The sequence below is a fragment of the Aphelocoma coerulescens genome, chromosome 11 (genome assembly GCF_041296385.1).
Source record: "Aphelocoma coerulescens isolate FSJ_1873_10779 chromosome 11, UR_Acoe_1.0, whole genome shotgun sequence".
Classification (NCBI taxonomy): Eukaryota; Metazoa; Chordata; class Aves; order Passeriformes; family Corvidae; genus Aphelocoma; species Aphelocoma coerulescens.
The window spans coordinates 21,175,745-21,201,964 of record NC_091025.1 but is presented as its reverse complement, the minus strand read 5'-3'; the positions used below and the strand labels follow the sequence as shown (position 1 = coordinate 21,201,964).

General features: G+C 51.6%; 1 protein-coding gene across 1 annotated transcript; it reads right to left on the bottom strand.

Annotated features, from left to right (window-relative positions):
* Positions 1 to 206: 206 nt before the first annotated feature.
* On the bottom strand, positions 207 to 25,664 carry LOC138117201 (hydrocephalus-inducing protein homolog). Its single transcript, XM_069027275.1, is given in 32 exon segments — positions 207 to 820; positions 1,401 to 1,492; positions 2,014 to 2,174; positions 3,341 to 3,562; positions 3,864 to 4,006; positions 4,351 to 4,605; positions 5,200 to 5,308; positions 5,868 to 6,060; positions 6,989 to 7,140; positions 7,727 to 7,959; positions 8,615 to 8,819; positions 9,449 to 9,521; positions 9,859 to 10,097; positions 10,384 to 10,555; positions 11,033 to 11,140; positions 11,654 to 11,757; positions 12,415 to 12,573; positions 13,066 to 13,840; positions 15,096 to 15,237; positions 15,695 to 15,899; positions 16,201 to 16,332; positions 16,788 to 16,921; positions 18,376 to 18,549; positions 18,835 to 18,996; positions 19,471 to 19,657; positions 19,901 to 20,140; positions 21,913 to 22,038; positions 22,454 to 22,666; positions 22,754 to 22,875; positions 23,510 to 23,646; positions 24,684 to 24,823; positions 25,659 to 25,664. Coding segments are annotated over 32 exon segments (6,129 nt in total).
* Between the last annotated feature and the right edge of the window lie 556 nt (positions 25,665 to 26,220).

The window sequence follows — 26,220 nt, the reverse complement described above, 5'->3', positions numbered from 1 at the left end:
CACCGAAATAACACTCCTGCTCCTCTAAAGTCTCATCAGGCTTCCGAAACATCCGCTGCATCTCCGTATAGAAATCTGGCGGCTCCTACTGCTCCGGGTACAATTCCTGGTGCTCCCTCAGGCACTTATCCAGCCACTGCTCATTGAAATAAAGCTGCTGCTCCACAAAAAACTTCCGGTGCTTCCTATAGAATAGCCGCATCGCCTCATACTTCTTTATCACCTGGTCCATGGCATCCACGTTCCACGCTGGGCATGGGAATGGCGGCTCCTCGCAATCCTGCCGCAGCTCCAGGAGAGTCTGCTGCCCACTTCTCTTCATTCTGCCCCATCTTCTCAAAATTCTCCTGGATCTGCTTATGGAGAGCCTCCAGCAGCTTCTCAGAATCCTGCTGCTGCTCCTGGAAATCCTCCAGCAGCTGCTCGGAATCCTGCTGCTGCTCCTGCAAGTCCTCCAGCAGCTGCTTGGAATCCTGCTGCTGCTCCTGGAAATCCAGCTGCTGCTGCTCCTGGAAATCCAGCTGCTGCAAATCCTGCTGCAGCTGCTCAGAATCCTGTTGCTGCTCCTGGAAATCCAGCTGCTTCTGCTCCTCGAAATCCTGCTCCTCCTCCTTGCAATCTTGCTCCTCCTCCTTGGAATCCTGCTGCAGCTGCTCGGAATCCTCCTCGGAATCCTACTGCTGCTCGGCAAGCAGCTTTGCAAGCCACTGTTGCTCATGCAGCTCAGAAGGATGCACCTCAAAAGGATGCTCCTGCTGCCACCAGAAATGACACAGCAGCTTTCTGCGATGCCTTACGGTATCAGAGGAGAGGAAGTTGCCTGCAGAGAGGAAGAGGACATCTTTCAAATACAAAATCCTATGCTCCCAGCAACTCTGCCTCCTGCTGCAGGTGGGTGGAAGAGAGCTGGGATGCACTTGGAGCATCTCTGGACAAGTACTTTCAGCAGGAAATAGACCATCTGGGAGCAGGGTCTCTGCCTGCAGCACACACTCCCCTGCCAAAACAGGAGGGCTGGTTTTAGACAGTGACTTTGCACTTGCCCTGGGGTGGGGAACTGCACACAGACAGTGGCCGCAGGGCAGCTCACTCATTACACCATTGTTTTTCCCAGTCTCACACTTCCCAAAGAGATGACCTGATGTCCCCCTTCCCAGTCCTGACCCACCACGTGGCTCTCCCCAGAGCCCGGCTCAGCTCCTTTGCAGAGCAGAAGTGGCAGAGCAAGAACAGAAGGGCTGAAAGGCAGCAGGGGGCAAGGAGAAAACTCTCCAGCTGCAGCTGGGAAGATGCTGATGAATGTGGACGTGTGGACAAGGGTGAAAAAACAATTCATGTTTTGGGGTGAAGTGGCAGGGTCTTCTCCGCAGGCCCTCAGCTACCAAGTGAAATGCCCTTACACATCAGAGTCTTTGAGTATGGCTTTTCACTATATGTAACTTTCACCCAGGAGTATTCCAGGTCTATCTTTCCTGTATTGTGCATCGTGAAACTGAAAAGCAAGGAGGAGAAATAAAAAGAAAACATCCAACAAATATAAAGCAAATCGCACAGCAACATTGTCTGATGGACTCCTGGTACCACTTTCTGCTGAGGAGCATCTTCTTCCCCAGGCAAAAAAATCCTGCCATGCTCAGACTGCTGTCCTGGGTGGCCCAAAAAAGTATTTCCAAGTCTGGAACTTTAAGAGGAAAGGGCCAACACGGTGCCCAGGATGTCAAAGCTAAGGGGCTTACTCTGGACTTTAGGTCTTGGTTTGACTGCAAACTTATTCTTGAGCAGATGAGGACAGGGGACATGCAGTGAAAGCAAACCCATGGCTGTTCTCAGCAGAAAGGCGTGGCAGCATTGAACCTCTCCTGACCACCATCTCCTGCTTGGCTTTGCGTACACGTAAAGGGGCCTGTGCTGATTTTGGCTGGGGTAGAGTTTTGGGAAGCAGGCATGGGATCAGCCAGCCCTGGGCAAAGGCAGCTCCTGTTTGCAGGGCCTTGCCTGGCCTCCAGCACTCACGTGGCCGTCCTTGTCTGGAAGGGGAAGGTATCCTTGAACTGAACCACGGCTGTGCTCAGTTCGAACTCGGCGTAGGCAACAAGGGCACTGAGGTACACCTCGGCCTCACGGCTGCTCTCCTCCACCACAGTGTGAGCCGGTTCTGGGACTGCCTCGAGCACCTGGGAACAGAGGAGGGAAGAATCACTGAGCAGAGCCCAGAAAGCCAGGCTGAGAAGGGAATCTTTTGGCCTCCAAGATCAGCCTCATAGAGGGACTAGAAAGGACCATTCACTTTTACTTCCCTGGAAAGATGACCAAATGGGGGCTGTTCTGCTACAGTACTTGTTTCTACCCACTGACCAAAGCAGTCCCCACCACAGCTGTTAATATACCCATGAAGGCTATAGCTGTGTTCCAGTTCCTGTACTTCAACCTTGTAGAGGGACTGACTTTTTTCCTGGTTCCCTATAAATCCAGCAGGTCTCAAAATTAGGGTTAAGTTCCCCTGCTGGAGCTCTGTGGATGGAGAACCCCAAGACTGAAGAGTTCTATAAATCACCTTTTTCTTCTTGTCTTAGGAGAAAGTGCTCTCCAGATGTCATGTGTGGAGCAACAGCCACACTGCTGGGAGCTGGAGATGGGCATTTTGGGATGTGAAAGATCTCACCAGGAAAGTCTCCAACTGCAGATGTTCTGATAAAAAGAGGATGGTTTAGAGGCCTGAAAATGGTCCAGAAACTCAGAAAGAACCTTCACCCAAGATGAGTGTTTGGCAATAATGACAGTAAAAGCAAGAGTTTCTGGAGATGATCCTTTTCCATACTCCTCCATGTCATATAGTGCCTGGGCTACTCCATGATGAGATATCCCACCCAATACAGAAATCACAACCAAAATCTCTGGTATCCATGCAGACAGAACTTGGAGCTCACCAGCATACGCAGAAGAGTGTTTGTATTTCTCTCCACTTCAAAAGAAGAGACAGAGTGCAGCAGACTTAACTCCTTGTTGGTGAAAAGGCACCAAATCAGATTAAGAGATTGCTAACACCATAAAATGGGATAGAATCATAAAACATTGTCTCCCATTCAACACGGGCTGCAACACTTGTGCTTGTGGCACAGACTGATAGCTTGTGTGTGGCTAAAAGTCTCTTGTCAAAAGGCTTCCCCCTCTTGTGTGAGTGTATCTGGTCACTGTGCATCCACCTCTCCCCTAGAATGCACTGCTGGTGAACCTCACAGCTGTCCAGAGGAAGCAGGAGCTGCTCAGCCAGCAGTGGTGGTGTTATGGTGTCTCTTTTTGTAAAAGCTGGGTTGGCTTTTTTTGCTGTTTTGCTTCTTACCCTCTCTTTTACAGGCCATCTGGCTCCCAGGCGTTTCCTGGTGGTATCCTTCCACGTCACAACATGCATTCCGTCGTCCCAGTCCTCAACCTTCGTTTGTGGCAGCTCAAAGTTGATCTCGGCCACCTTACATTTCACAAGATGCCTCCTGAAGGTGGCTAGGACATCTGATTTCAAGGTCACTGTGATGCTCTTGGCACACCCAGGATGGAGGTGTCCCACCTAGGGAGAACCAGGGAGCCAAGACCTGCACTGACAGCAAAAGGTACTGATGCCGTGAGCAGCTGTGCCAGGAGTCTGCACCTCAGTGTGGATTTATGTGAAGTTTGATAGACAAAAGTAGGAACAGAAGGTGCCACCTCCCATAACATAGAGCATTTTCTGGCCCAGCTAAGCCAGGGACTACATCTCCTATGTGGCACTGGAATGGGCTATCACTGGTACGTGAGGACTCCCTGCCAGCTCCTGGGTACACCAGGGCAGGGCTTGAGCAATGGGGAAAGGCAGAGCAGTCCACACTCACCTTCGGGGAGAACCGGAATGGGGCATCTGCCTCCCACTCAAAGCGCAGGACCTTCATACAGGTGCGGTTGGTGATGGTGAAGGTCCTGCAGCAGTGCTTCCCAACATGACAGTCCCCAAACTGGATGTGATTCACTCTGACAGCTGTTAAGGAGGAGAGCAAGGGATCTCAGCATGCAGTGAGGTCCACCCACTCCCCTCACGTGCACAGACACCTGTATGTCCAATGCTTCCTTGCTCCAAGCCTTCCTCCCTCTGGGACACAGCTCCCCAGACAGTTCCCTATCCCACCACTTTCAGGGAAACACCCTGACACATCCCTAAGCCAGCGACATTCAGCACAGCACACACTGCTCTGCACGCACAGCTGCCACACCCACAGGCCACCAAGTCCAGTGGGTGACAGCCAGGCCTGGCTAGAGAGAGGACACACGTGATCAGACATTTTCCTCTTCCTTGCTCCAGCTTGGCAGCCTCTCCTCTCTTACCATCAATGATGTCTTTCTTCACACTGCTCTCAGCGTTCCTCTCCTTTGTGTCTTCCTCTAGTCCATCAAGGGTGAATTCATCCTCGTGGCCTTCACCCACCAGCTCTATTTGGGTCTTGTTAGAGTAGATGTTCACCACTGACACACAAATCCTCCCTTCCAGACCTTGAGCCAGGGTGGGTTTGAAAATGACATCAAACTTTGCCACGTGCCCGTGATGCAGAAGCAGGAAAGGCTGCTTTGGGTGCTTGCTCACTGCACAGCAATGGAAATCAGAGTTAAGTGATACAGCTGTACAGAGGAAATATTTCCATAGGGTATATGAGGAATAAGAGGTTGAAACCAGCTGCCTTCTAAGCACACGTTCTCTCTCCAGTGGTTCCAGACCCTCTTCCTGTGTTCACAAGACTGCCACCTCCAGACACATCACCACTTAAGCAGCTTAACCTCAGCTGCTAATGCCCAGCCCTCATTCCATCTGCTTCCAGCCAGCTCCAGCCATATGGAAAGCTGAGCCAAAGCGTGCTTTTGGCAGAAGCTGGCTGGCTGTGTGTTCAAGGGCTGCCCCCGTTCAGGCTGGTACCTTCCCATGTGCGGCAAAGACCTCAGAGGGTCCACTGAGGTAGTGACGGTGCGCCACAACTCAACCCGCCGTGTCTAGAAGAACAGAAGAACTTCCTACAACTTGCTAGGAGGAAACCCTGCAAAGAGTCCTCAAGAAAAGCTTGGGGGACAGAGAGCCCAAGGAACGAAACTGGGTCTAACATCTGGCTGCTGCTTAGATAAGCCAAGAGCAGGGCACACATTTTCCCTCTGTACATGATCACACTTCATGGTTAATGAATTTACCATTTTCAATGGAGCCCTCTTCCACATTTTCAGTGTGGAATCTCTCGAGTGTGGCTTTCCTGGCTTTCAGTAAGAACACTCCCTGCTCATCCTCCAGATGTAACATAAGCTGAGAAAAGGGAACACAGAGCACAATGACGCTGGTGTGAGTACAGGATGGCATGTGGACTGGCACTGCAGTGCTGCTGCTCCACCATGGGAACCCAGCACCTCCCTCCACTACAAACAGCACTTAGCACAAAAGTTAAGTCAAACTAGCCAGGAAAAAAGGGTGTTCAGAGGCATTTGGATACAACTGACACAGAACTAAACAGGACAGAAAGTAATGAGCAGAATGTAATTAAACCACAACCAAGTTTACTTAAAACCTACTAAACTGTCATCAAATACAATCCAACGGAACTGGGAAATCACACATGTCCCTGAGAACAAAAGGGGACCTGAGAGACAGGGGGGAAAATACTCCACCACCTTTCTTGTGTTCAACTTAAAGAAGAAAGACTGGACAGAAAATTTCCAAGAACTCCCTTCCTGGAGAACAGACATCAGCCACTTGCTTAAAAAGAATTTCTGACACCTCTTCCCAGGTCTGCCATGTTTTTTGGGACCCTTCCCCCATGCCACAAACACTTGTTCCCAACCAGACCATTCCTTGAGCAGGTCCTCACCTTGACAGGTACGATGCCATTGTTATGGACAACCAGGGGCAGCATCTCTGAATCCCCCAGCTGGAGCCTCTTGAAGCGCAGCACAGCATTTCCCCTCTGGCTGCAAGCACTTGGGCACACGACTGTCACCTGTGGCTCATGCCCCTTCCCACTGATGGTGAAGGTCAGGTGTTGGGGTTTAATTTTCACAGGGCTTCAGGAGAGGCACAGAAACAATTCAGCTGGCACTAACCCATTTCTCACTGGGCAAGCTAAGCAGCAAGGACCACCCATGGTGTTTTCCCTGCCTGGTGCTCCTGTACCCCACAACACAGCCTCCCACCAGCCCCTTCCCAGTCCACTCAGGGCCATTCACAAGAGGAGTCTGCTCCAAAGAGCCAGAGCCTTCCAGAATAACAGTCAAAAATAATTTCGCTTAATTGAATCATGCAGTACAGCAGGTAAGTAATGAGGCACCAGATGACGTATGGCAAATCCCTTGACTGTAATGAGATGAGACATATGCAAGAAGCAGAAGCACAGCATGAAAGCAGTACAAAAACAAGAAGGCAAAACTAAACCAGCATCACCGTCAGTAAAGATTATTTCCAAGAACAGTAAAAAAGCAATTATTATTAGCAATTATTAGCAATTAGACTTCTCTTGTTCCAGTTCAGCCACGAAAGGGTTGAGGAAGGGCAGATCAAAGCCCCAATACACAGGTCCCACTGGGCTCCTCTTTCATATCAGCTCCAATCACTCACATAAAATAGCTTAATAAATGTCAGGGAGTCACAGAGGATCACTTAATTTTACAGAAACAAGAAGGAAATTGTGACTGCTGACTTGCTGGCACAGAAACTGCTTCATCTAAGTCTCTGTCCTTGGAAATGCCCAGCTCAGCTGCAGCACATCTCAGTAACTTCCTAATGCTTCCCTGTCTTCATAGTTCCTCGTACAGACTAAAGCATCAGCCTCATTTTTCTGCTCTGCTCTAACAGCTACTGCCTCCCAGATCATCCCATGCCAAGTACTCTGCCTAAGGCTACTGAAAGCATTAGAGTTAACAAGAGGTCTGTGCCTTCCCAATGGAGAGGCAGCTTTCAGAAAGGCCTCCCCCAATATTTCACAGGGTCAGTTACCTTTTCGGGATGACAAGGGAAGCCTTGAAAGTGCAGTCGTAGTTCCGCTCCTCTTGTGGGGTGAAGGTCACCGTAGCAACGGCATAGGATGAGCCGGGAACAGACAGCTTGACTGGATGCAACTTGAAAATGTTGTTGATCGGGCTTTTATCCTTGGGGGAACCCACAGAGCAGTGTTAGGAGAAAACACCTTTCAACATGACACAGTTTTACTCATAAATGCATCACTGAGGACAGCCCCTGACAGTGTGCCTTCCTTCCTGCTTCCCTGGGCAGGCTCCCTCCCTCCCAGGCAACGCTGACCTTGTGCTAAAGCACTGTGTGTTTAGAGCACTGGCATCTGCTCCAGCATATATAGGAGGTGGGCATTGCATGGAAAACCCTGCAAATAACCTAGAACTGGCCTTTACTGAGAAGGAAGAGCCAGGGAGCCTGAGGAAATGCTCTGCTTGGAGCCCTGGCGTGTCAGTTCCTACCAGCCCCTCTCTGAGCGCACTTCCAAGAGAGGTTCAGAAGGATTCACTTCTCCCACCAAAAACCCAGAGGTGTGAGCCAAAACATCGCCTGAGACATGCACAATTCAACACAACTGTTCCCTGGCTCTGCTGCTCTCCCCTGCAGTTTGACCTGCACTGAGCTAGACTAGTCTGGGCCAGAGGAAGCAATGCATCTGGAGAACAAAGCACGCTCTCACACAGCCTTTAGAGGGCAACCATCTCCTTGGCCTCCTGTTCTTACCTTTCCATGCAGGGGTTTGATGGAGAGGACCACATAACATGAGAGACTGCTTGCACTGTAGATGTTGAAATGAGCTTCTGCCTGTTGCCCAACCAGAACCTTGTTGAAGATGAATTTGTTCTCATCTCTGATGAACAGGCCCTTGCCTTTCACTGACTGCAGCTTGCAGCTGAGGTTGGTGCTGCTGCAGATCGGGTACTCCTCAAAGATCAACATGACATCCTCAACAAGTGCTGTGGACAGACTGTTGGGGTCCCTCCCCTGCCATGTAGCCCTGAGGGGAGGCACGGGGTTTCCCTGCCCCTGCTCAGCCTCGTTCCCCATTGGTTGGTTTGTGTTCCCCTGCGCGGGCAAAGCAGCTCGGGTGCTGACTGCAGCAGTTCCTCGGGAGAGCCCGACCATGCGGCTGGGGAAATAAACATCTCTGAAACATCTAGCAAGAATCCGTCCGTATATATTTGTTTCTTTTCCACGGGACTCCTGGTTTGATATAGGCGTGTTGCAGTATCCCCACTGCAACAACAGACCAGAGGGATGAGCATGGAGAAGCCTCCCTGATGAATTTATCTGGAAACTGCTGGCCTCTCAGAAGGCTTGATAAGCCCTTTCTGCCCGGATGACTGCTAAACCCAGCCTTGGGTGGGGGACCTGGCTGTGAGGGTGGAGCTCAGTCAATCTCAGTCTTAAAAAGCATTGCTTTCCTTTTATCCTTCCACACATCCCTCCCAGCCTGGCAGGGATGAGTCCACTGGTGGACTTGAAGAGGGCTGGAACCTCTGAGGATTTTAAGGTGGGACAGCAGGGCCAGCGTGCCTCTCTATCCAAGCAGCAAGTGTAGGTGCTGATCAGCAGCACCTCTGACCATGGGAACCTGTGGACAGTACGTACCTGGGAGGCAGGACTCGGCAGTCAGGGTAAAGGGAATGCCGAGGGGATTGTCCATGGGGTCTCTGCTCGTGATGTCAAAGTAAATGTGCTCCTCACACGTCCCCTCCTGCCCTGCAAAGCACTCCACTGTGATCTTCTGCTGGCCCCATGCAGCGATGGAGCCGGAGCAAGGGGACACCGTGAACATGCCAAGACTGAGGTGACCCTGCAGAAAAAGTTCCAGGAGAGCCTGATGCCTAAGAGCTGTGCCTTGAGCACCCCAGCAAGGAGTATGCCCCGCCTTGGTCTCCAGCTGAGCCCAAGCACCCAGTCCCAGGGCAGGGAAGGATGACTCCATGGCCCAAAGGCAGCCCAAGGCTGAGACCAACAAGCCAGGAGGAGCTGCAAGCCTGTCCCAAGTGGCAGAGAGAAAGGAGTTTGAGTGTAAAGAATGAAGGCGGTAGCTGTGATCCTTCAACCTCCAGAGGTAACACAGGAGAGGCAGAAATAGCTGTGAGAAATGATGTGAGAGAGGTAGGGGACTGGGAAGAAGAAAAAGCAATGCTGTCTGAGCTCTGTGGACTGGGAGTTCAGTGGGGGATGTTTTGACTTCTGTGGTGTTCACAGACCTATGCTGGCTAAGCAGCTACCAAACACAGGAGCTGCTCCCCTCCTTTGACCCCACAACTCCAGGTCAGAGCCAGAGTACAGGGCTGTCAGTGGCACTGAGCAGATACTGGACTACACCCCGCAGACCATGTCCCACCCTGTGGCGATGAGCCCCCAGGCTGGGCACAGCAGCCTCTTCTCACATCCCCTGCAGCAGCACTTCTTGGGGGAGCAGGAGTCACCCACCTGTGTCACAGTGCTTGATTTCCTTCCCACGGAGTGCTTTGGAGCCAATAGAGCAGATTCCCCTTGCTTTGAACTGAGAGGAGAAAGCAGAGGTATGTGTCATGCTGAGCTCCCCTGCCTTTCTCTTGAGGCCAAAGCTGGCCTTCCTCCTCATGGAGGAAAGCCTTCCTGCTCCTGATGGCTCACAGAGAGCAGCCTGCAGCACCCATTGCTGGACAGAGCAGCTCTATCATCAGCTTCGTACTATACATGGGGATACCGAGGCATTTTTTTGCTCTCTCTCCCCAGGCCAGGAATGCAAATGGACAATTTGCATCCCTGGTCAGCCCATGTCTCCTGGCTGTCTGCCCCATACCAGCCGTGGGCTGGTGCCTCCTCAGACATGAAGGGTGGTGCAGGGCTTCTCGTACCTTTCTCTTTCCAATGCAGGTGCATCCTTGGGTGCTTGGAGGATGCGGAATTTGAAGCTGAGCATGCCTTTGTTCTCCAGCATGACAGTCTGGGTTTTCTTGGTGCCCTTGACTATGGCACCAAAGTTGATGGGTGAGGCAGGCTGAATACTGTACTTGCTGTACACAGCTTTTGCCGACACCCTCACTGGGATGCTGGCAACAATCCGGCCTCCTTCACCCGAGCGGGCATCTATCACCTGCATCCACAGGAAGGGGTGGTAAACAAAGCAGAGGCCAGCCTCTACCCCTGCCCACAGCCTCCACCCCAGGCCTCCAACAGTTTACCCTCTGTGTTTAAACACCTCCTCCAGAGTCAGATTCTCAGCTCTGCTTAGGAAGCCTTCCAAATGGTTTTGAATAACTTTTTTTTTGTGTATGTAGGAGAGAGGATTGCCCAGTTAAAGCCTTCCTTCCAGAAGACACCTATCCTGTTTATGCTCCCAAAACACTGTGTGATAACACAGCCTGGCCCAGGCAGCTCACCTGGCAGTATAAGACGGGTTTGTTCTTGAGGAGGATTTCAGTTGTGGGGTGGAAGAGCATCTTCACATTCACACCAGGCGGGGAGGCAATCAGCATGCCCGACTCAGGCTCAATACTGAAGTGGGATACCAAGTCTTGCATCCTGGGACCTGCACCTTTCAGCGTGAAACTGGGGAGAAAGGGAAGGAATGGAGACCTCTGCACTTAAAAGTACAGGTGCCAGCAGCACAGCCAGGACTTTGCATAGAACCAGAAAAAAAAGAAAACAGAGAGTCCAGCTCTGCTGGACCTTGACAGAGAGTGCAGACAATCACAAGGTTACTGCAAGAAACCTTGACACTGAGATTTTTCATTCACTCCTTTACAGAGTCTCAGAAAGAAAAAAGAGGTGACTATCACATAAAGGCAGTGAATTTCAGCATTTCAGTGGCTGAAATTTCTGGGCCTCTCCTTTGTGTTCCTGCTGAGCTGTGAAGAACTGCTGGTTTGTGGCTGGATTCTCCAGTAAAATAGTTGAGATTAGAGAGCTGAGGTTTTGTATTTACCATGAGGTAGCCAGCGTGGAAACAGGTTCTAGCCATTGACAGAGGGAGAATGCAGGCCTAGGAACCTGAGGAAATGCTCACTACCAGGCAGCTGGACTCATCTGTACTCTATGTTGTATATCCCTTTGTTCTTTAAACTCAGAACTTTCATCACATTATCCTGGACATTAATGGTTCCAAATTCCAAGCTTCCATCTGGACCTGCAGAAAACCTGGAGAGCAAGGTCAAAAATGGTATTTGTGAGCTGCTGCAGCATACACCAGGTCACAAGCTACATGGACGTCTCAGCACAAAACCCTTTTCAGCAAGTTTCCATTCTTGGAAGTGTTTTCTAGCTACTTGTCTGCCCTTTCTCTTCTTACTCAAAATACCTGCAGGTTTAGTAGCTAAGGAGCTCGGCTTCCATTTCGTCGCTTCCGAGCACAAACCCAATTACCTTATATACTGTGCTGAGCCTGTGGGAGTTGCCAACTGCCTGTTCACGTCAGTGTTGTTTCAAAGCCCCCAAATCCAATCTGCACATGAAGCTGCACACCTCAGAGTTCAGGTGGGAGAGACTTAAGGCTGTCAGTGTGCTGACAATGCTTTACTCCACGCAACTTGCAGGGTGTGTGCTTTATGTCTCCGTGCCATCCTTGCATCCCATCCCATCCCAAGTGCTTTGGTTGCCCACCTCCCAAGGTAATGCAGTGCACCTGGCCTACTTTGTTTGGGAGGCATCCACTGATCTTCAGGCATGTCGATGCTCAGAGAAACATCATGAACCTCTGCAGAAATTTCCATGTTTTCAGCATGAACAATCCCCAGGATGTTTTCTGTATCTGAAACCTGAGGAAGCAAGAAACAAACACTGTTCAGATTATTCTTTTGGTAGACAGCCCCTAAGTCCTTGTCTCTGCTGGCTGCATCCCTCATGGCCTCCCCAGCTTCACAAGCATTGGTGGACTCCCAAGCTTTCCTAACCTGTTCATCTCACGGGCTGCCCCAGTGGAATTCTGCTGCAGTAAAAAATCCTATCAGCCCAACTCTGCACTCCTACAGCAGGGAACACTCCTGCTAAAGCATCCTTGAGAGGCACAGGGATGTAAGAACAACCCCAAGAAGTGTGAGGTGTCCCAGAGCAGGTGGCATTGACAACCCTCTCCAGTCACCTCGCATCCTCTCTGAAATGCAGCCCCCCTAAACCATGGGGAACAAAATCCCAGAGGGAGAGTTAGTTGCTCTATGCAAGAGGTTCAGACAAAGTCCAGGAGGAATGTGGAGATCATGCTGCAATCTGTACAACCAAACAACCACCTTCACCCATTCCCAGGGACAAGGTGGTTGTGGTACAGGCTCGGGATGCAGTCTCTGGTTATCTGGGGGGATGTGGGTGCACTGCATGTTCTGCAAACACTGCGTAGAGGCAGAAGTTGGGGTCACAGCCCCCATCTAGCCCGGTCCCTGCCCTGGCACCCTCAGTGCTGACACCACAGGAGCACCCACCAGACTGTCTTCCACAGCAGCACCTTCCGGTGCAACAATGGCGAAGGGCTTCACACGCTCCGCAGAGCCTGACCGCTCCTCCGGGTAGTCAACAATGGAAAGAACGGCAGCAGGGGGAAGGGGAGGCCCGTCAGGATGCAGTCCCAGATGTTTCAGCAGCTAAAACAGAAGAGAAAACCCTGTTTCTACTTCTGTCACCTTCATCCTCACACTCCTGCTCTAAAGGCACTGAGCTTTTGGCAATGGAGTTTTTGATTTATACAAAGTACAAGTCCTTTGTTATGCCCAGTGGGGTGAGCAGGCTCCAGAGCAGAGGCAGGAGCTCCAAGCGGGACTGAGAGAGAAACCTGTCCCCTGCATGATTCAGCTGACAAAACAATGACCATGAGCTGCCCTGCCTTGGGACTGTTTTTAATGATTTCCAGGCTGGGAAACTCTGAACAGATAGGATGCATGTACACAGAGCTCTCCCACTTTCCGCCCACCTGAGGGATAGTGATAACCTCCCCATCCACATGGACGCTACAGAGCCATTGTGGATCATCATCAGCGGCTTGGACAAGGCTCTGTGCCATTATCACCTGGGGGAACACAATGCTCTGGGACCCAGGACCACGGAGAGCTCAGGATCTGAGCCTTGCAGCGTTTTACCCGGTCTTCTGTTGGCAGCCTCCCCCTCTTCAGGATCTCCTTAAGCATGTCCTCCATATTTGTGACCTGGATGTCCAAGTACGGCACCCCGACATGCTTGTCTCTGGCTGCCCCTTCTGCAACTTCACTTTGCCTCTCCAGCTGAGATGACTGAAGACTCCTGCAGCCTCCATATTTTTGTGCAGGCTTCTTCACCACCTTCTCTTGAGGTTTATTGGTCATCTTCTGATCTTTTTGTTCAGCTGAAGGCTGGGACTTGTTTTCCTTTTGGATCACAGGTAACTGCAGGGTACCCTCAACCCTGTCCCAGTAGGAGTAAACCTGTGTGACGTTCTGCTGTGATGACTCATAGATCTGAAACCTCAGGATCAAGTTCTTCTCCATCTCAGCTGCGGCGTTTGGTATTTTGGTTTCCCCCTTGTCTGGTGCTTCCATTTCCCCCTTCTCTGGGGCTTTGGTTTCCCCCTTCTCTGGGGCTTTTGTTTTCCCCTTCTCTGGGATTATGATTTCCCACATCTTTGGGGCTGTGTATTTCCACTTCTCTGGGACTTTAGTTCTTTTCATCTCTGGAGGTTTGGTTTCCTTCCTCTCTGGGGATTTGGTTTCCTTCTTCACTGGAGTTTTGGTTTCCTTCTTCTCTGGATGTTTGATTTCCCCCTTCTGTGGTTTTGCAGGCTGCTTCACCAAGGAGACATCCTCCTTTTCCTCCTTCAGCTCCTCTTCATCCTCTAAGTCCTTTGACTCCTCAAGCTTTTGAGCCAGCTGCTTCAGCTCCCTTCAGAAAACAAAACAGAAAACATCCCTGAGAGTCACCACCAGAAACATGGGCTCACTGTAATCCTGGCTGGCCCTGCACTTCACTCCTTGACCCTGAGGCCAGGCAGAACCGCGAGACCATTTCCGTGGATTTTCCTCAACCCACAGAAGTTGGGAACATCCCAAGTGGGGGAAAGGTGGGAGAGGGCCTCCAGGACCAGCCAAACCTAAGCCTTGGCATCATAAGGTCTCAACTGTGCAACCTCCCTCTTAAGGCACACCCAGACACCTCCAGTCCACTGCCAAAGGCTGATCCACCATCTCTCTGCACTGATGCCTGAAGGAGCCCTTTGTCTCTTCATTTCCCAGTTTAAACCAGATCACAAATTGCTAACATCTGCCTATCCCTCCTCCAATTCTTACTCGACTCATTCTGCCCCCTTCTCCCTGGGCATAACCTGTTCCTTAGTGAGAATAATCCTATCAGTCAGAAAGCAAAGGCTGCAGGAACTCCTCTCCTGCAAGACAGGCTCTTGACAGCCAGATTTCCTGCTGGAACCCAGCTGTGACCGAGGCAAACTTGTGCTATCTGTCATGAAAATGATTTGGAGCAGCCTCGTCTGTCTCCTCCCCACAAAACCAACTTCAGCCTGGGCTGAACAAAGTCCTGATACACAGACTTGCTTTAAGCAGCCTCCCCTCCCAGCTCCACACTTTTCCCGTGTGTCCTGAGCTGGGCTGCCTTGCCGGAGCAGAGCTTCTCCTGTGCTTGACTACCGCTGCAGCTGAAGGGGAGCCTAAAGGACACGAGCTTTTATGGTGTCCCACCATAAGGAGAACCCTGGCAGATCAGCATTGCAGGGACTTCATCTGTGGCAGGACCAGGACCCAAACCAAGCCAGCACAGCTGTGCCCCACACCCGCCCATACCACAATCCCACTGTTTTGGTGAAGAAGGGAGATGATGAAGAAGGTGCGAATCAACATCATGGACTGAACAGACACTTCCACAGGCAGTGCCAAGGCAAGCCCAAAGCCCAGCTCCCTGCAGGCATCATCTAAGCTGGAGGGCTCACCACTAAAACAGAGAAGATGTTCCATCTCAACAGAGGAAGGTCCTTCCTCTCTTGGGAGCCAGGGAATTGAGAGTGGCCATCCTTGTACTGCTTCTGGCCTTTGCTATCAAACACCTCAGAGCTCTAACAGAGTCCTTGGAGCAAGGAAACCCTCCAGGGACACTACCCTGAGCAGTAGACCGTGGAAGGCTTACTCACCTCTCCCTCTGTATTTGCTTCCTTTCCAGGATTATTCTATCCATTTCAGCTTTCTTCTTCTCAGGGAGGGCATCATATCCATCCTCATCCATTAGCAAGAGACATTTTATTTTCCTCTGAAGAGCTTCATTCTGCTTCTGCTCTTTAGCACAAACCAGAGGAGAAACCATGAGTGACTGCAAGCAGAGCTGGGTGCTCTGGGCCAGCTGCAAGGCTTCACAGCTTTTCCCAACCCAGCCTATCATACCAGGAGATACTGGGGAACTCATATCCCTGCTCCAAAATTCAGACAATCCCCCAAACTATGGCCAGGCAGTGAGCTCCTGTGCTTCGCCTTGCTTAAGTGCACCAAGGCTGGGGGCAGTCGTTCGTCACTGAGCTACAGCAGCTTGCACTTGTACCCAAGCTTTCATGTTAGAGATTAAGGTGAGTCTTAAAACCTCAGATCTCCTGCAACTCTGAGATGAGTGCTGGTTCCACTGAGGCAGAAGGTGGAAAGATTAATAACATTTTTTATAAGCTCTGCTGCTAACCCAGATACACAGAGAGAAGGTTGAGGGCTTGAGAGAGAAGATTTGAGAGGGATGGAGATACCTCACCTTCCTCCTGTCTTTCAGCTTCCTCCCTCTTTCTTTCAGTTTCTTCCCTGGCTTTGCAAGAAGCACAATCCCGATGCAGGTTCACAATGTAGATATGACGACGATTCTTGATGGCTTTGAGCACACAGAGCAGAGAAGATTCCAGGCTGCTTGCAAAGAGGCTCTCCAAGCCGTCAAAGATCGCTCCCTTGTAGCAGTCTTTGTGCTGCAAATCAAGGCAAGAGTAAGTCAGCCATTGCACACGGGGGGCTCGCAGCTGGACAGTAAACCCAGATGTCACAAGGCACCAGCTATCCTTGTTCCAAGTGCATTAGCTAAGGCCAGCTTGGATCTTTACCTATGCTCTGCCAACTAAGGGCATCTGCAGCTTTCCCCAAGGTTCCCTGCACACAGTCCAGGACCCTCCAACAGCACGTACAGACCTCCTCCTCCTCCACCTCCTCTCCGAGTTGTACCTGACTGCCTCTCTGGAGCAGGAATGTCTCCTTTTCCCCCACCCCACGTACCTTCAGCCTCTCAGAGAGGATGTCCACCAGCAGGTCCTCGGGCAGCACACAGCTCAGGCAGTTCAGCTCTTCCTCGCTGCTGCTGCAGCTGCTGTTCAGCTGCTGCAGCGCAGGAGCAGTGGAAACCGTGACCTGGAACGTGACCATTGTAAGGAAATGAACCCCAGTGGAACACTCTGAACAGCTCCCACTGCTGGGCTTGGAGCTGGGGTTCCGCACCAGCGGAGACCAGAACAACCCTGCGGGGCAGGCCGGCGGCTCCAGGAGATGGTCCTGGAGGGCCCATCCCTTGGCCAGCACAGACCAAAGCTTGCAAGCCCCCGGTGCAGCCTCCCAGTGTTTTGCTCACTGCCTGCAGCCACACTAGCCAGGACTGCACTTTAATAACAAGCCACTGAGAACCAGTGGAGTTTGTCTGCCAGAGCACATTCCCAGCCCAAGTCATGCCCAGCCTGCCAGCTGGGCTTGGCACTATGGACCCGCATACCAGGGCCTAGCTGGCACAGAGCCTCCTCTGTAAGCAGTCCCCGCCCATCTCAAAGACAATGCAAAGGCCCCAGGCATCAACCAGTGCAGATCATGTTTGCCTTGGGGTCCTTTTTCTCCGGTGTGCTGGCTGCCTCCTTCTTCTTTTGTGCTGAAGGGTTCTCGCCTTTGGTGCTCCCCTTGATTTTTTCCCCTTGTTTTTTCTTGGTCTGAACAGTGAGCTTAGACTTTTTACCTGCACAGGGGACAGATGGTTCAGGGGGCTGTGAAAAGCAAGTAGGCACCTTTCACCGCAATGGGCATGACCTTGGGCCCTGGAAGGAACAGGGCACTTTCTCCCCAGTTTGCTGGGCACTGGCAGCACTTTTTCCCAGAAAGCAGCTCCCTCCCTGCTTCTCTTACCAGCATGGTAAAGCACACCATCCCATACTTGATTTTAAAGCCAGCCCTATGTCCCTCCTAACAACTGTGCATGCAGGTGACACTGCTCACACAGCAGCTCCCCTATGGATCAAGCCAAAGATTCGTCCTCCAGGAGCATTGTTTCCATACACTGCACCCACCCTGCATTCTCATGTGGAGACCTGCAGTCCTGCCCCACTTGCATCACCTGTCTCCACTGAAGCTAAATTCTCCTTGTGGGAAAACCCCAGCTGGGATCCAGACTCTTCTTCCTTCCACCAGCTCCCAACCCAGCCAGGTTCAAAACTGAGCAATGCAAAACTTCCCCCTGCACCAAACCAGGTCTGGCCTCACCCTGCAGAGCTCAGGGCACCAACTGCCCAGTAAGTTTCATTAAAGTCTCCAGTCTCACATGGAGAACAGCCCAACGTGCATGAGCTGTGTAACCTGACAGTGGGCATAGGTAAATCTCTGGAGAAAAAAGCTCATCTATAGCATGTCTCTCTTTAGCAGGGGGCAGGTTCTGAGTGCTGGGGAGACCGGCCAGAGTCACGATACGAACACCGATACGATTTGAGCATCGTGCTTCCCTTATTGTTTACTTACACTCACTTATATTTACTTTACAAAGCTTCACGCCCTATTCCCATGGGACAGCCTCTAAGCAGGGGGGGAGCCGACCAGCGTGTAGCTTTTCCCAAGGCTGTTCAAGGCTGCCTGCTGCCAGGTGTCTTTCTGGCCTATCTGCAGCCTGAGGCCCCTTCAGGGGTGCTTCTGCAGCAGCCCTGGGTTGCCCAGACTGTCCTGGACTATCATATGCTCCTGTTCCACAAGGAGTCCCTCTACATCTCTCATTGGAAATTCCTCTGGAAGGCGGTTCTTCCATTCCTCTCATTTGCGAGGTTACACTCACAGTCAGTTCTCTTGTGCTTAATGAGCCACTTCAGAGGGCTTTCTCCTTGTTAAAGTGGGCAGCAGTTCTGCCTGCTGCCCATGAGGAACAAGCTCAATTCAGCTTTGAGGAAATATAAAATATTTGGGAAAGAGATAGGCATGCTTCACCCCCCTTATAAAACAAACATGCCAAGAATGGCAGCAAAGGGGGCTATAAAAGAACCCCTGAGCCCCTAAAATTGATTGGGTTTTTTTTAGACAAGCCAGAGATGCACTTCATGCATGTTCCCTAAGAGACACAAGGACTGTCCAACTGCTGCTCTGAGTAAGCAGAAGTGGACAGTCATGGTGGGTTTCTCAAGCCCTGGCTCTGGGTCCAGCATTTCTCCTTACCAGCACTCCCTTTGTCTTTGTCTTCCAGCTTCTTGGCAGCCTTGGTGCAAAGCTCCCGGGCACAGAGCCCAGCTTCACTCCCATCATCGGAGATGGCCTCTTTCACCACGGCCTCTATGGACAAGTAGTCCGCGTCGTAATAGTAACACAGGGCTGCTGCTACCGCTGACTTTCCTGAGAGAGAGAGGAGGTGACACTTGCACATGAGGCATTACAGGCCCTGGAAAAATCTCAAACAGGATTTCAAAGTTACAAGGACAGCAGGAAAGCAAGTGTCCCTCCAGGGGAGGCCATGAGGGAGGCAGCTTGAGCATGCTTACAAGCTCTGAATTCTAGAGCCAAGAGGATCATCTTCACCTCCTGCTCAGCTGAGGACTTTGCCTCAAGCAGCATGGTCCCCCAGGGTGCATTTCTCCTGCTTCCCCCTCTGCCTGCAGCCCAGGGCTGCAGCTCACATACCTGCCCGGGGTGCCCCGTGGACGATGACAACAATCCCTCTGCACTGCTGTGCTGCATCTGAAGACGGCTCCACGCCCATGTGGCGCATGACAGCCCGAGACAGAGGATCCCCAACTGCTTTCACCAAGGGCTCTGGGCAGAATGCGACAGTCCCTTGATATGCTGCAGTGCAAAACCAGATGGAAAAGTCAGCCTCCTGCCTGCCTTTGATCCTCATAATCCTCCCCATCTCCTCAGATCCCAGGAAAGGAGACTTGCTGAAAGCAACATGAGCTTGTTCTTTTGTTGCTAGGAAGGTGCAAATATAAAAGAGCCAGTGATATTAGACCTGGTTCTACTGGCTGAAGAACTTGTCCAGTCCTAGTCTTTGTGGCTAAGGCACACAAGGGGATATCCTGATTATTTCCCCAGTCTATGGTGGGCAGATAGGAGCTTGCTTTGGCTACACAGGGTTGGTAGAGGATGCAACAGCCCTTCACCCAGAGCTCCTCCACCCAGCTGGGGGACCGGCAGCTGCTAAAAGCATGGGCTTTCCCTGGAGAACAAGGTGAAAGAGAGTTCAGGATGTATGGGCTGGACTCCCTGCTGTGTCCACAGTCAAAACAGTCACTGTCAAACCCTCACTGTTTTTCTCACCTGGTGCTGCCTTGCCCATGGCCTGGGCCTCAGCCTCAGCCCTGGCCTTGGGCTCTGCCTGTTGAGCCTTCAGCTTCTCATGTGCTTTGTAGTCCTCCAGCACCTCTGGGGGCAGCGTCTCACCCACAGCACGTGCAGGCATCAAAAAGGTCTTTGGGTACTCAGACCCCACCACCCTCCGCAGAATCTGTGTGTGTAGGGAAGAGAAACCATATGCAAGATTCCTTTTCTTGCCTTTCATCACACAAACAGACTCAGCAAACCATTTTCTCCCTCCTCCCTTCCTCCCACCACCACAAACTATTCAAGTCCTCCCACAGCATGTCAGCAGAGTTGGCTTTGCCCTGGGGATTGCCTCCATCTCTCTGGCAATGCCGGCGTGCTGAGAAGCTTGGGCAGCATGTGCATGGGACCAGACCTGCCTTCTCACCTTCTCCTCCTCAAGGTACTGCTCGTCAAAATCCAGTGAGTAAAACTCAATGGGGAACTTGCATGGGTTCTTCACCACCACTGTGGCTTCCAACCCATCGCTGCCCACCAGCACCCATCCCATCTTTAGTGCTGGGGGACTGAACTCCAACCGTGACTCCAGACCTTGTCCTGAGAGGTACAGCTTTAAGTGATTGCTGCTCCCACAAATGTTAACCTTCAGCTCATTCTTGTAAGACCTCTGAAAAGAGAAAAGTGCAGAAAACTCGTCCATGAAGTCCCAGGTGACAGGACCCCAAATACAACCCTTGCCCCAAAGTCAGCGTGTTATCAGTCCCTCCAAGGTGAATGGAAACCAGGTATTTACTTATGCTAGGGGCTACAGTGTCTGTGTCCTGGGTCTGAGTAACTGGGATGAATCCTGGTGTGCACTGTAAGTGGGTATTTGGGTATCAGATGGATGTACAACGGACTGTCAGATGTTTTCACCTAGTTATGCAGGAGTGCAAGGCTCATGAGAAGGGCCCTCAGGGTTACAGTGTCCAGACACAGTCCTGGCACTGCTGCCATCAGGAAAACCTCAGCTCCAGGAGAGAGAGACAAATGAGTTCTCGCTGGCTAGAAATAAGGGTCATCCTCCCTGCTTAGTGTTTGGCTCTGGTCAAAGCCAGACGCAAGTTGGTTACATCTCTCGAGCAATTAAAGATCCCTGGCACTGTCTGCAGGCACAGAAGCACTTGTGTCCATCCTGGTACACACTGTCAGTTTCCAAGACCCAGTGGCCACTGGCAAACTACTTTTGGGAATGCTCCATCCTTTAAGTTGAATCCCCAGCTGCATGGGAATGTGCAGGCAGGCCAGAGCCCTAGGGACTGCTGACAGCACACCGCTACAGGTAACTGTCCTGCTGTACCCAGGAAGGTGTCTGGTGCCCATTCTGTCTGTCCATTCCAGCAGCAGGATGAGCCTAGATTAGCCCTCCCAGGGTTATCCTCTGCCAGTGTGCAGCTGCTCTGCACCACGTCGCAGCTGCAAATACAGCCAGGCAAGGGGGAGGCTGAGGGGAGTTGGTGTGGCAGGATGTATCCACCTCCTCTCTGCCACAGATGGTTGGTGCATATGCAAGAGATAACCCAGGCGGGTCACAGGCCCAGCAAGGGGTCATCTCTGGCGCCAGAAGGGCTCAGGCCCCCAGCTAAGAATCAACATCTTAGTCTGGAAAGCAAATGTGGGAAGAGATGAAAGAAAAATAAATATTCATGACCAAAAGACACGGTTCTTATGTCTATAAAAGCCCACACAATTATCACGGAGACAGAAGCCTTCTACACACATGCAAGGAAGGCGTGCAAGACTTCTTCCCAGAGTCTGGAGCAAGAATCCGTGGTTACTTTCCTGGGAATTGAGGGAAAGGATTTTGATGTGGGCTCCATCAGAAACTGGATGGTGAGAAACACTGGATCCTAATTTACATTATTTCTTCGCTAGCTGTAAAATTAATGGTACCTTTAGCCCTGCGTCTAACGCTAGTTGTCTCTTTTTGCCTCATTCCTGTGCAGTAATAGTCTGTTTTAAGTCTTATGTCTGTTAGCTCTGAAGTCTATTAAATAATATTCATTCTATCATAGACTGAATCAGGCATTATTAAAGAACTTAGGAATGAGAGTGGGTTTTGGGATGCTGGCCATCCCTATAAAGCTACTGCCTGCTGCCAGAGGTCTGGGCAAAAGGCAAGGACTTATTTAAACCCACATCATCCATTCATAGCAGTTCGTAACATCCCCCCCTTGTGCCAAGAGGCAGCCACAGAGCCCTGATGCTCTCTGTGCAAGCTCCCTGTGGGCATTTCAAAGCACATCTCACAGGAGTGCTCTGTGGGGTGAACGGAGCCACGCTAAGAACGGGGCTTGCAGAAAGCTCCCCGTGAAGGCAGAGCTCATCCCACACTCTCTGCAGCAGGCCCTCATTTCCAGATGGCCCTGACACCCCTGGGCTGACACATGCCAATCTCACCTCTTCCTTGGGTGCAAACTGGATTTCCAGGTTCTGCCACTTTCCTGGACCAATGATTCCTCTGGAGGGCATCACTTTGAAAGGACAGGGATCCTCCTCCTTAGTCTCCTTCGGCCTGTCCTTCAGCTTTAGACATATGGGCGGTCACCCCAAGACAGTGGTATAAAGGGTTTTTTCTGCTGGGCACAGAAACCAATTGTGGGAGGTCTCCTCAGTCTGCAAGGACAGAGCCTCAGTTCCTGTAGCGCTCCGAGACATTGGTATGGGGCTGAGAGCACTCACAGCCAAACTAAGTGTGGCCCCATGGCCTCGAGCTGGAGGGAAAACTTGTAGACAGGGCAGGCAGAGGGGGAACTACTGTCCTCAGAGGACAGGAGGAATGGGTGAGGATGGCAGAAAAGCAAAGCATCAGCTAATGGAACAGGTCCAGGCTAACCAGCCCTGATCTAGACCCTCAGAAGCTTCCTCAAACATGCTGTAGACCCAAGTGCTCAGGCAGCCGCAGGAGCAGAAAGAGCCAGAGACACCAAGAAAACCCAACCAAGAAGTTGGGTTGCCTGTGCTTTACTTTAGGCTTGATCTAAGAAAGGAACCATTTGCAGGGTACTCGGAACCAGTTGTAGAGCCAGACTGTCTCAACCTGGCACTGCCCAACGATGGTATCATGGAACTGAAATCTGTCCTTGGAGAGGTTGAGCGACTGTCCAAACACTTTGGCACAGAGGTGGATGTGACACGTGGGGCCTTTTGTTACCTGGAGAAGGACAGAGAATTCAGATGACAGTCCAGGTGACATCTGCTGCTGTGCCCAGCCTGCTGCCTGCCCAAAAAGCTGTGGTACCACGATGGGCAGCACCACATCCACCTCTCCCAGTGGCTGGCGGGCACTTTCAAAGCACACTTCAAACGACATGGTGTATCTCTGGGACTGGTATGTCACCTCCTCCAGGTTCACTGTGAAACCTTGAACAGATGAAAACAAAGCAGCTGAGATACACAAGAAACACAAAATGTGTCATAAGCACATTAAGGCCTTAGAGGTGTCCTGGCTGAGAGATCTGGGGAAAACCCCATGCCATGCTGTGACCTGGACAAAAACTTAAAGGGTGCACCTGAACACCCCTCAGACACAGTGTGCCACTGGGATGGAAGCACAGACTTGCCTCAAGGCCTCTTTTGGAACCTGTTTTGATCTACCAGAGGACCTCAAAGGCTGTTTCCTCAATAAAAGATTAACACAAGTGCTGTGACAGTGTCAACTTCAAACAAAGCACTTCTAAACCACAGCAGACCCCACTGGTTTGCAAAACAAGCCCACAGAGTGCTGAAAGAAACTTGATGCTCATGGGAGCCAAGGGCAGAAGATGCTAAGAGGTGACCAGGGTGATGAGCTCATCCTGCCCCTGCACTGAAGCATTAAGGCAATTGCAGGCAGGCCAGGTCCCCAGGCACAGCTGGCCAGGAGAGTTCAGGCTCTGAAGCTCCCAGCAGGGGCACTGAGAAGAAAAAGCTTGAAAACCTTAAGTTCAGTGGCTTAAGCTAATCTGTCTGAGACACCTCCTTCAAGCCCACGGGAAGTGTCTCCAGCACTGCCTACCTGTGTCCTGCAGGACAGATTGATCGACCTGTAAGGACACTGCCATCGGCCCGGGGTTGCTGATCTCCACAGTGCGTTTCTCAGTGTAGCCCTTGAGGACAGTGCCCATGTCCAGGATGTACTCAGGCAGCTCAATGCTGGAAGAAGGAGTAAGGACAGTCCTTAAACCACAGCCTACATATCCAAGTCGATGGAGAATGCAAATAAAGTGGAATTCTGTATTCATTGCTGTAAAAACTCAGCTCAAGCCTATGAAACCCCAGACCTGACCAACTGGAAATGACTTCAAGAAGTCACAGAGAGTGCAGGTCCTAGGTTTTATCAGCTACCAGTGGTACCTGAAAGTAAAATTAATTTAAAACGGACACTGGTCACAGCTCCTCTGCTATGAAAAGCCAGTAGAGGTAAGGACACTGGGCCTCCACTGGTCTCAGTGAAACTGCTTAGCCTGGTGTACAGCATGAGCCTGAAATTGCTTTGGGGCTTAGGAGTAATATTTGCCTGCACAGGAAACCTTCACTGCTCTGCAACCAGAACTGCCACCAAAGCAGCACCAATAAGCGTAATAATCAATACTGGCAAAATTCACAGGAAGGTCCCTTCCCAGAGCAATCCAACTCAGGAAAGCACACAAATGATCTGTTTTGCAGAGATCTGTTTTGCAGATCTGTCTTGTAGAGCTTCCTGTGCCTGTGCTGCATTATGAAGAAGCACAGGGAAAGTCACCTAGGTATGTCACCAGCATGCAAGCCACCTGATTTTGGGTTTTAAAGGGTTTGCTGATGTGTGCAGTTCCCTGCTCTTTTTGTTTAGTGTGCTCTGTTAGTTGGAACAAAGACATCAGCTGGGAGTTGTCTCTTTCAGAGCTAGTCAACAGGGTCAGAATCTATGCTGTCTGGAGGGGCTTGAAGGTCTGCACAGGGTCCCCTGAGCTCTAGGGACAGAACTCCACACTTGTGGGAAGCTGAGCAGTCCCAAGTTCAGATGACGCTGGGGAAGGGAGGGCACTCAGTTGCTCACAGAGAGCGTGTCACAGCAGCCACCAGGGCCAGACCCTTTCTCAAGTCCCTACCTATTCCCAGCTCTGCAGACACGAGGAGCTCCCAGGAGCAGGGGGCACTGCTGGGTGTTACCCATGGGGCACCTGGAGATGGTGATTCGAGTCTCCACTCACTTGACAAGATTCTGGCGCAGCTCCTTGTCAGGGAACAATTTCCTGGTCTTTGGGCAACGGGAGGTGTGAATTCTCTGCAGCTCCAGAGCAGCCTGCCTTATCAGCTTCTTCACCAGCTTTTTTTGTATCCAAGTCTCCCACTAAGGAAAGGGAAGACAGTGGCTGGTTAGCAAAGGTCCTTCCCAAGGCCCAGCTTGTACCTGATAGAGTATCCCACCCTGCTCTTGTTGAGAGGGAGGATGGGGTGCTCCTGTCTGGCTGCTCAGTGTCTGGGACACCGCCTGCTCTCTTAGCCAGGACCTCATCTCCAAGGAAGTAACTCCAGCATCTTTGCCTGCCCAGCCACTGTTAGCAAAGCTGATCTGGCCAGACAGACAGACAGACAAGCCAGGAACCTGCCAGAGTTCCAGACACCCGCCTGCCCTCAGGCCAGTGCCAAAGCAGCTTGGACAAAAGCTGTCTTGAAAACGAACTGGGACCAAGCCGGTGCCTCTTGGAGATGAGCACTGCCAGCACAGTCCCATGGCACAATCAAGCAGCTGCTGTTCAGGTCTGTAAATCTGGCAGGGTTCGGGTTGGGACCAACAAACTGCCTAGCAATGACCTGCATCTCCTTCAAAGCACCATCAACTCCATCCCTTGAGCATGGCCTTCAGGAGCCCTCCCTGGGGACACAGGAAGCTGCTGAAACCCCAGGAGAGACCATGACCAGAGGGGCAGCCCCTGGGCTAATGCTGAGCAGACACATGATCGTGAGTGCGCAGGGAGGTCCCAAGTGCCATCAGGGCACCGGGAAGCTGCTGTGGGCTGCAAGGGGCTCAGGTGACATGGAGAGGGTGGCATGTGCCAAACAGGGCTGCAGCTGTTCTTACTACAGTGTCAGAGCCACGCATGTGTGACTTCAGGTTCTGAGTCATCTGGGTCTCAGTCTTCAGTGTCTCAGCCTTCTCCCAAACAAGTGATTTATCTTTTTGCCCGCATTGTTGCGGGCTCATATTTCATGAGCTCTTCCAGTGCCTCCTCATAGTTTTCATTTCCTGAAGGAAGAAAACATCCACATAGAGAAATGTTAGCAAAGTGCTCATCCCATTTAAGATGGGAAGTCCCACTTTCCCAACACTTGCCTCTCCCAGAAACAAACCCCTCAGGCCATCTATGAAAAGTGGATGCTGCTGCTGCTGCTCTCTGAGTCCTCATGTTCACTCCCACCCATCTTCCCCACAGAGCAGCTTCTCTTCCCCTGCAGTATCATGCAAACCCAACCCTGCCAAAAGCCCTGCCAGCCTCTCTTACAGCTTTCCCAAGCCTTTCTGTTTCACCATCATCCTTCCAGGAGCCTGCCAGCCAGACAAGCTCTGCAGCATGGTTCCTGGGACAAAGCCCACATGGGATCCTCTGCTCAAGACTCATGAAGCAACCAGAGGGCTTGAGCTGGTCTGGGAGTCCTGCAACCCTCCAGGCTTGGTGGAGGTGGGCACGAGCTGCCCTGCGGGCATATGGTAGGGAACAAAACCAGAGGGGCCCTTCCTGGGGGCAG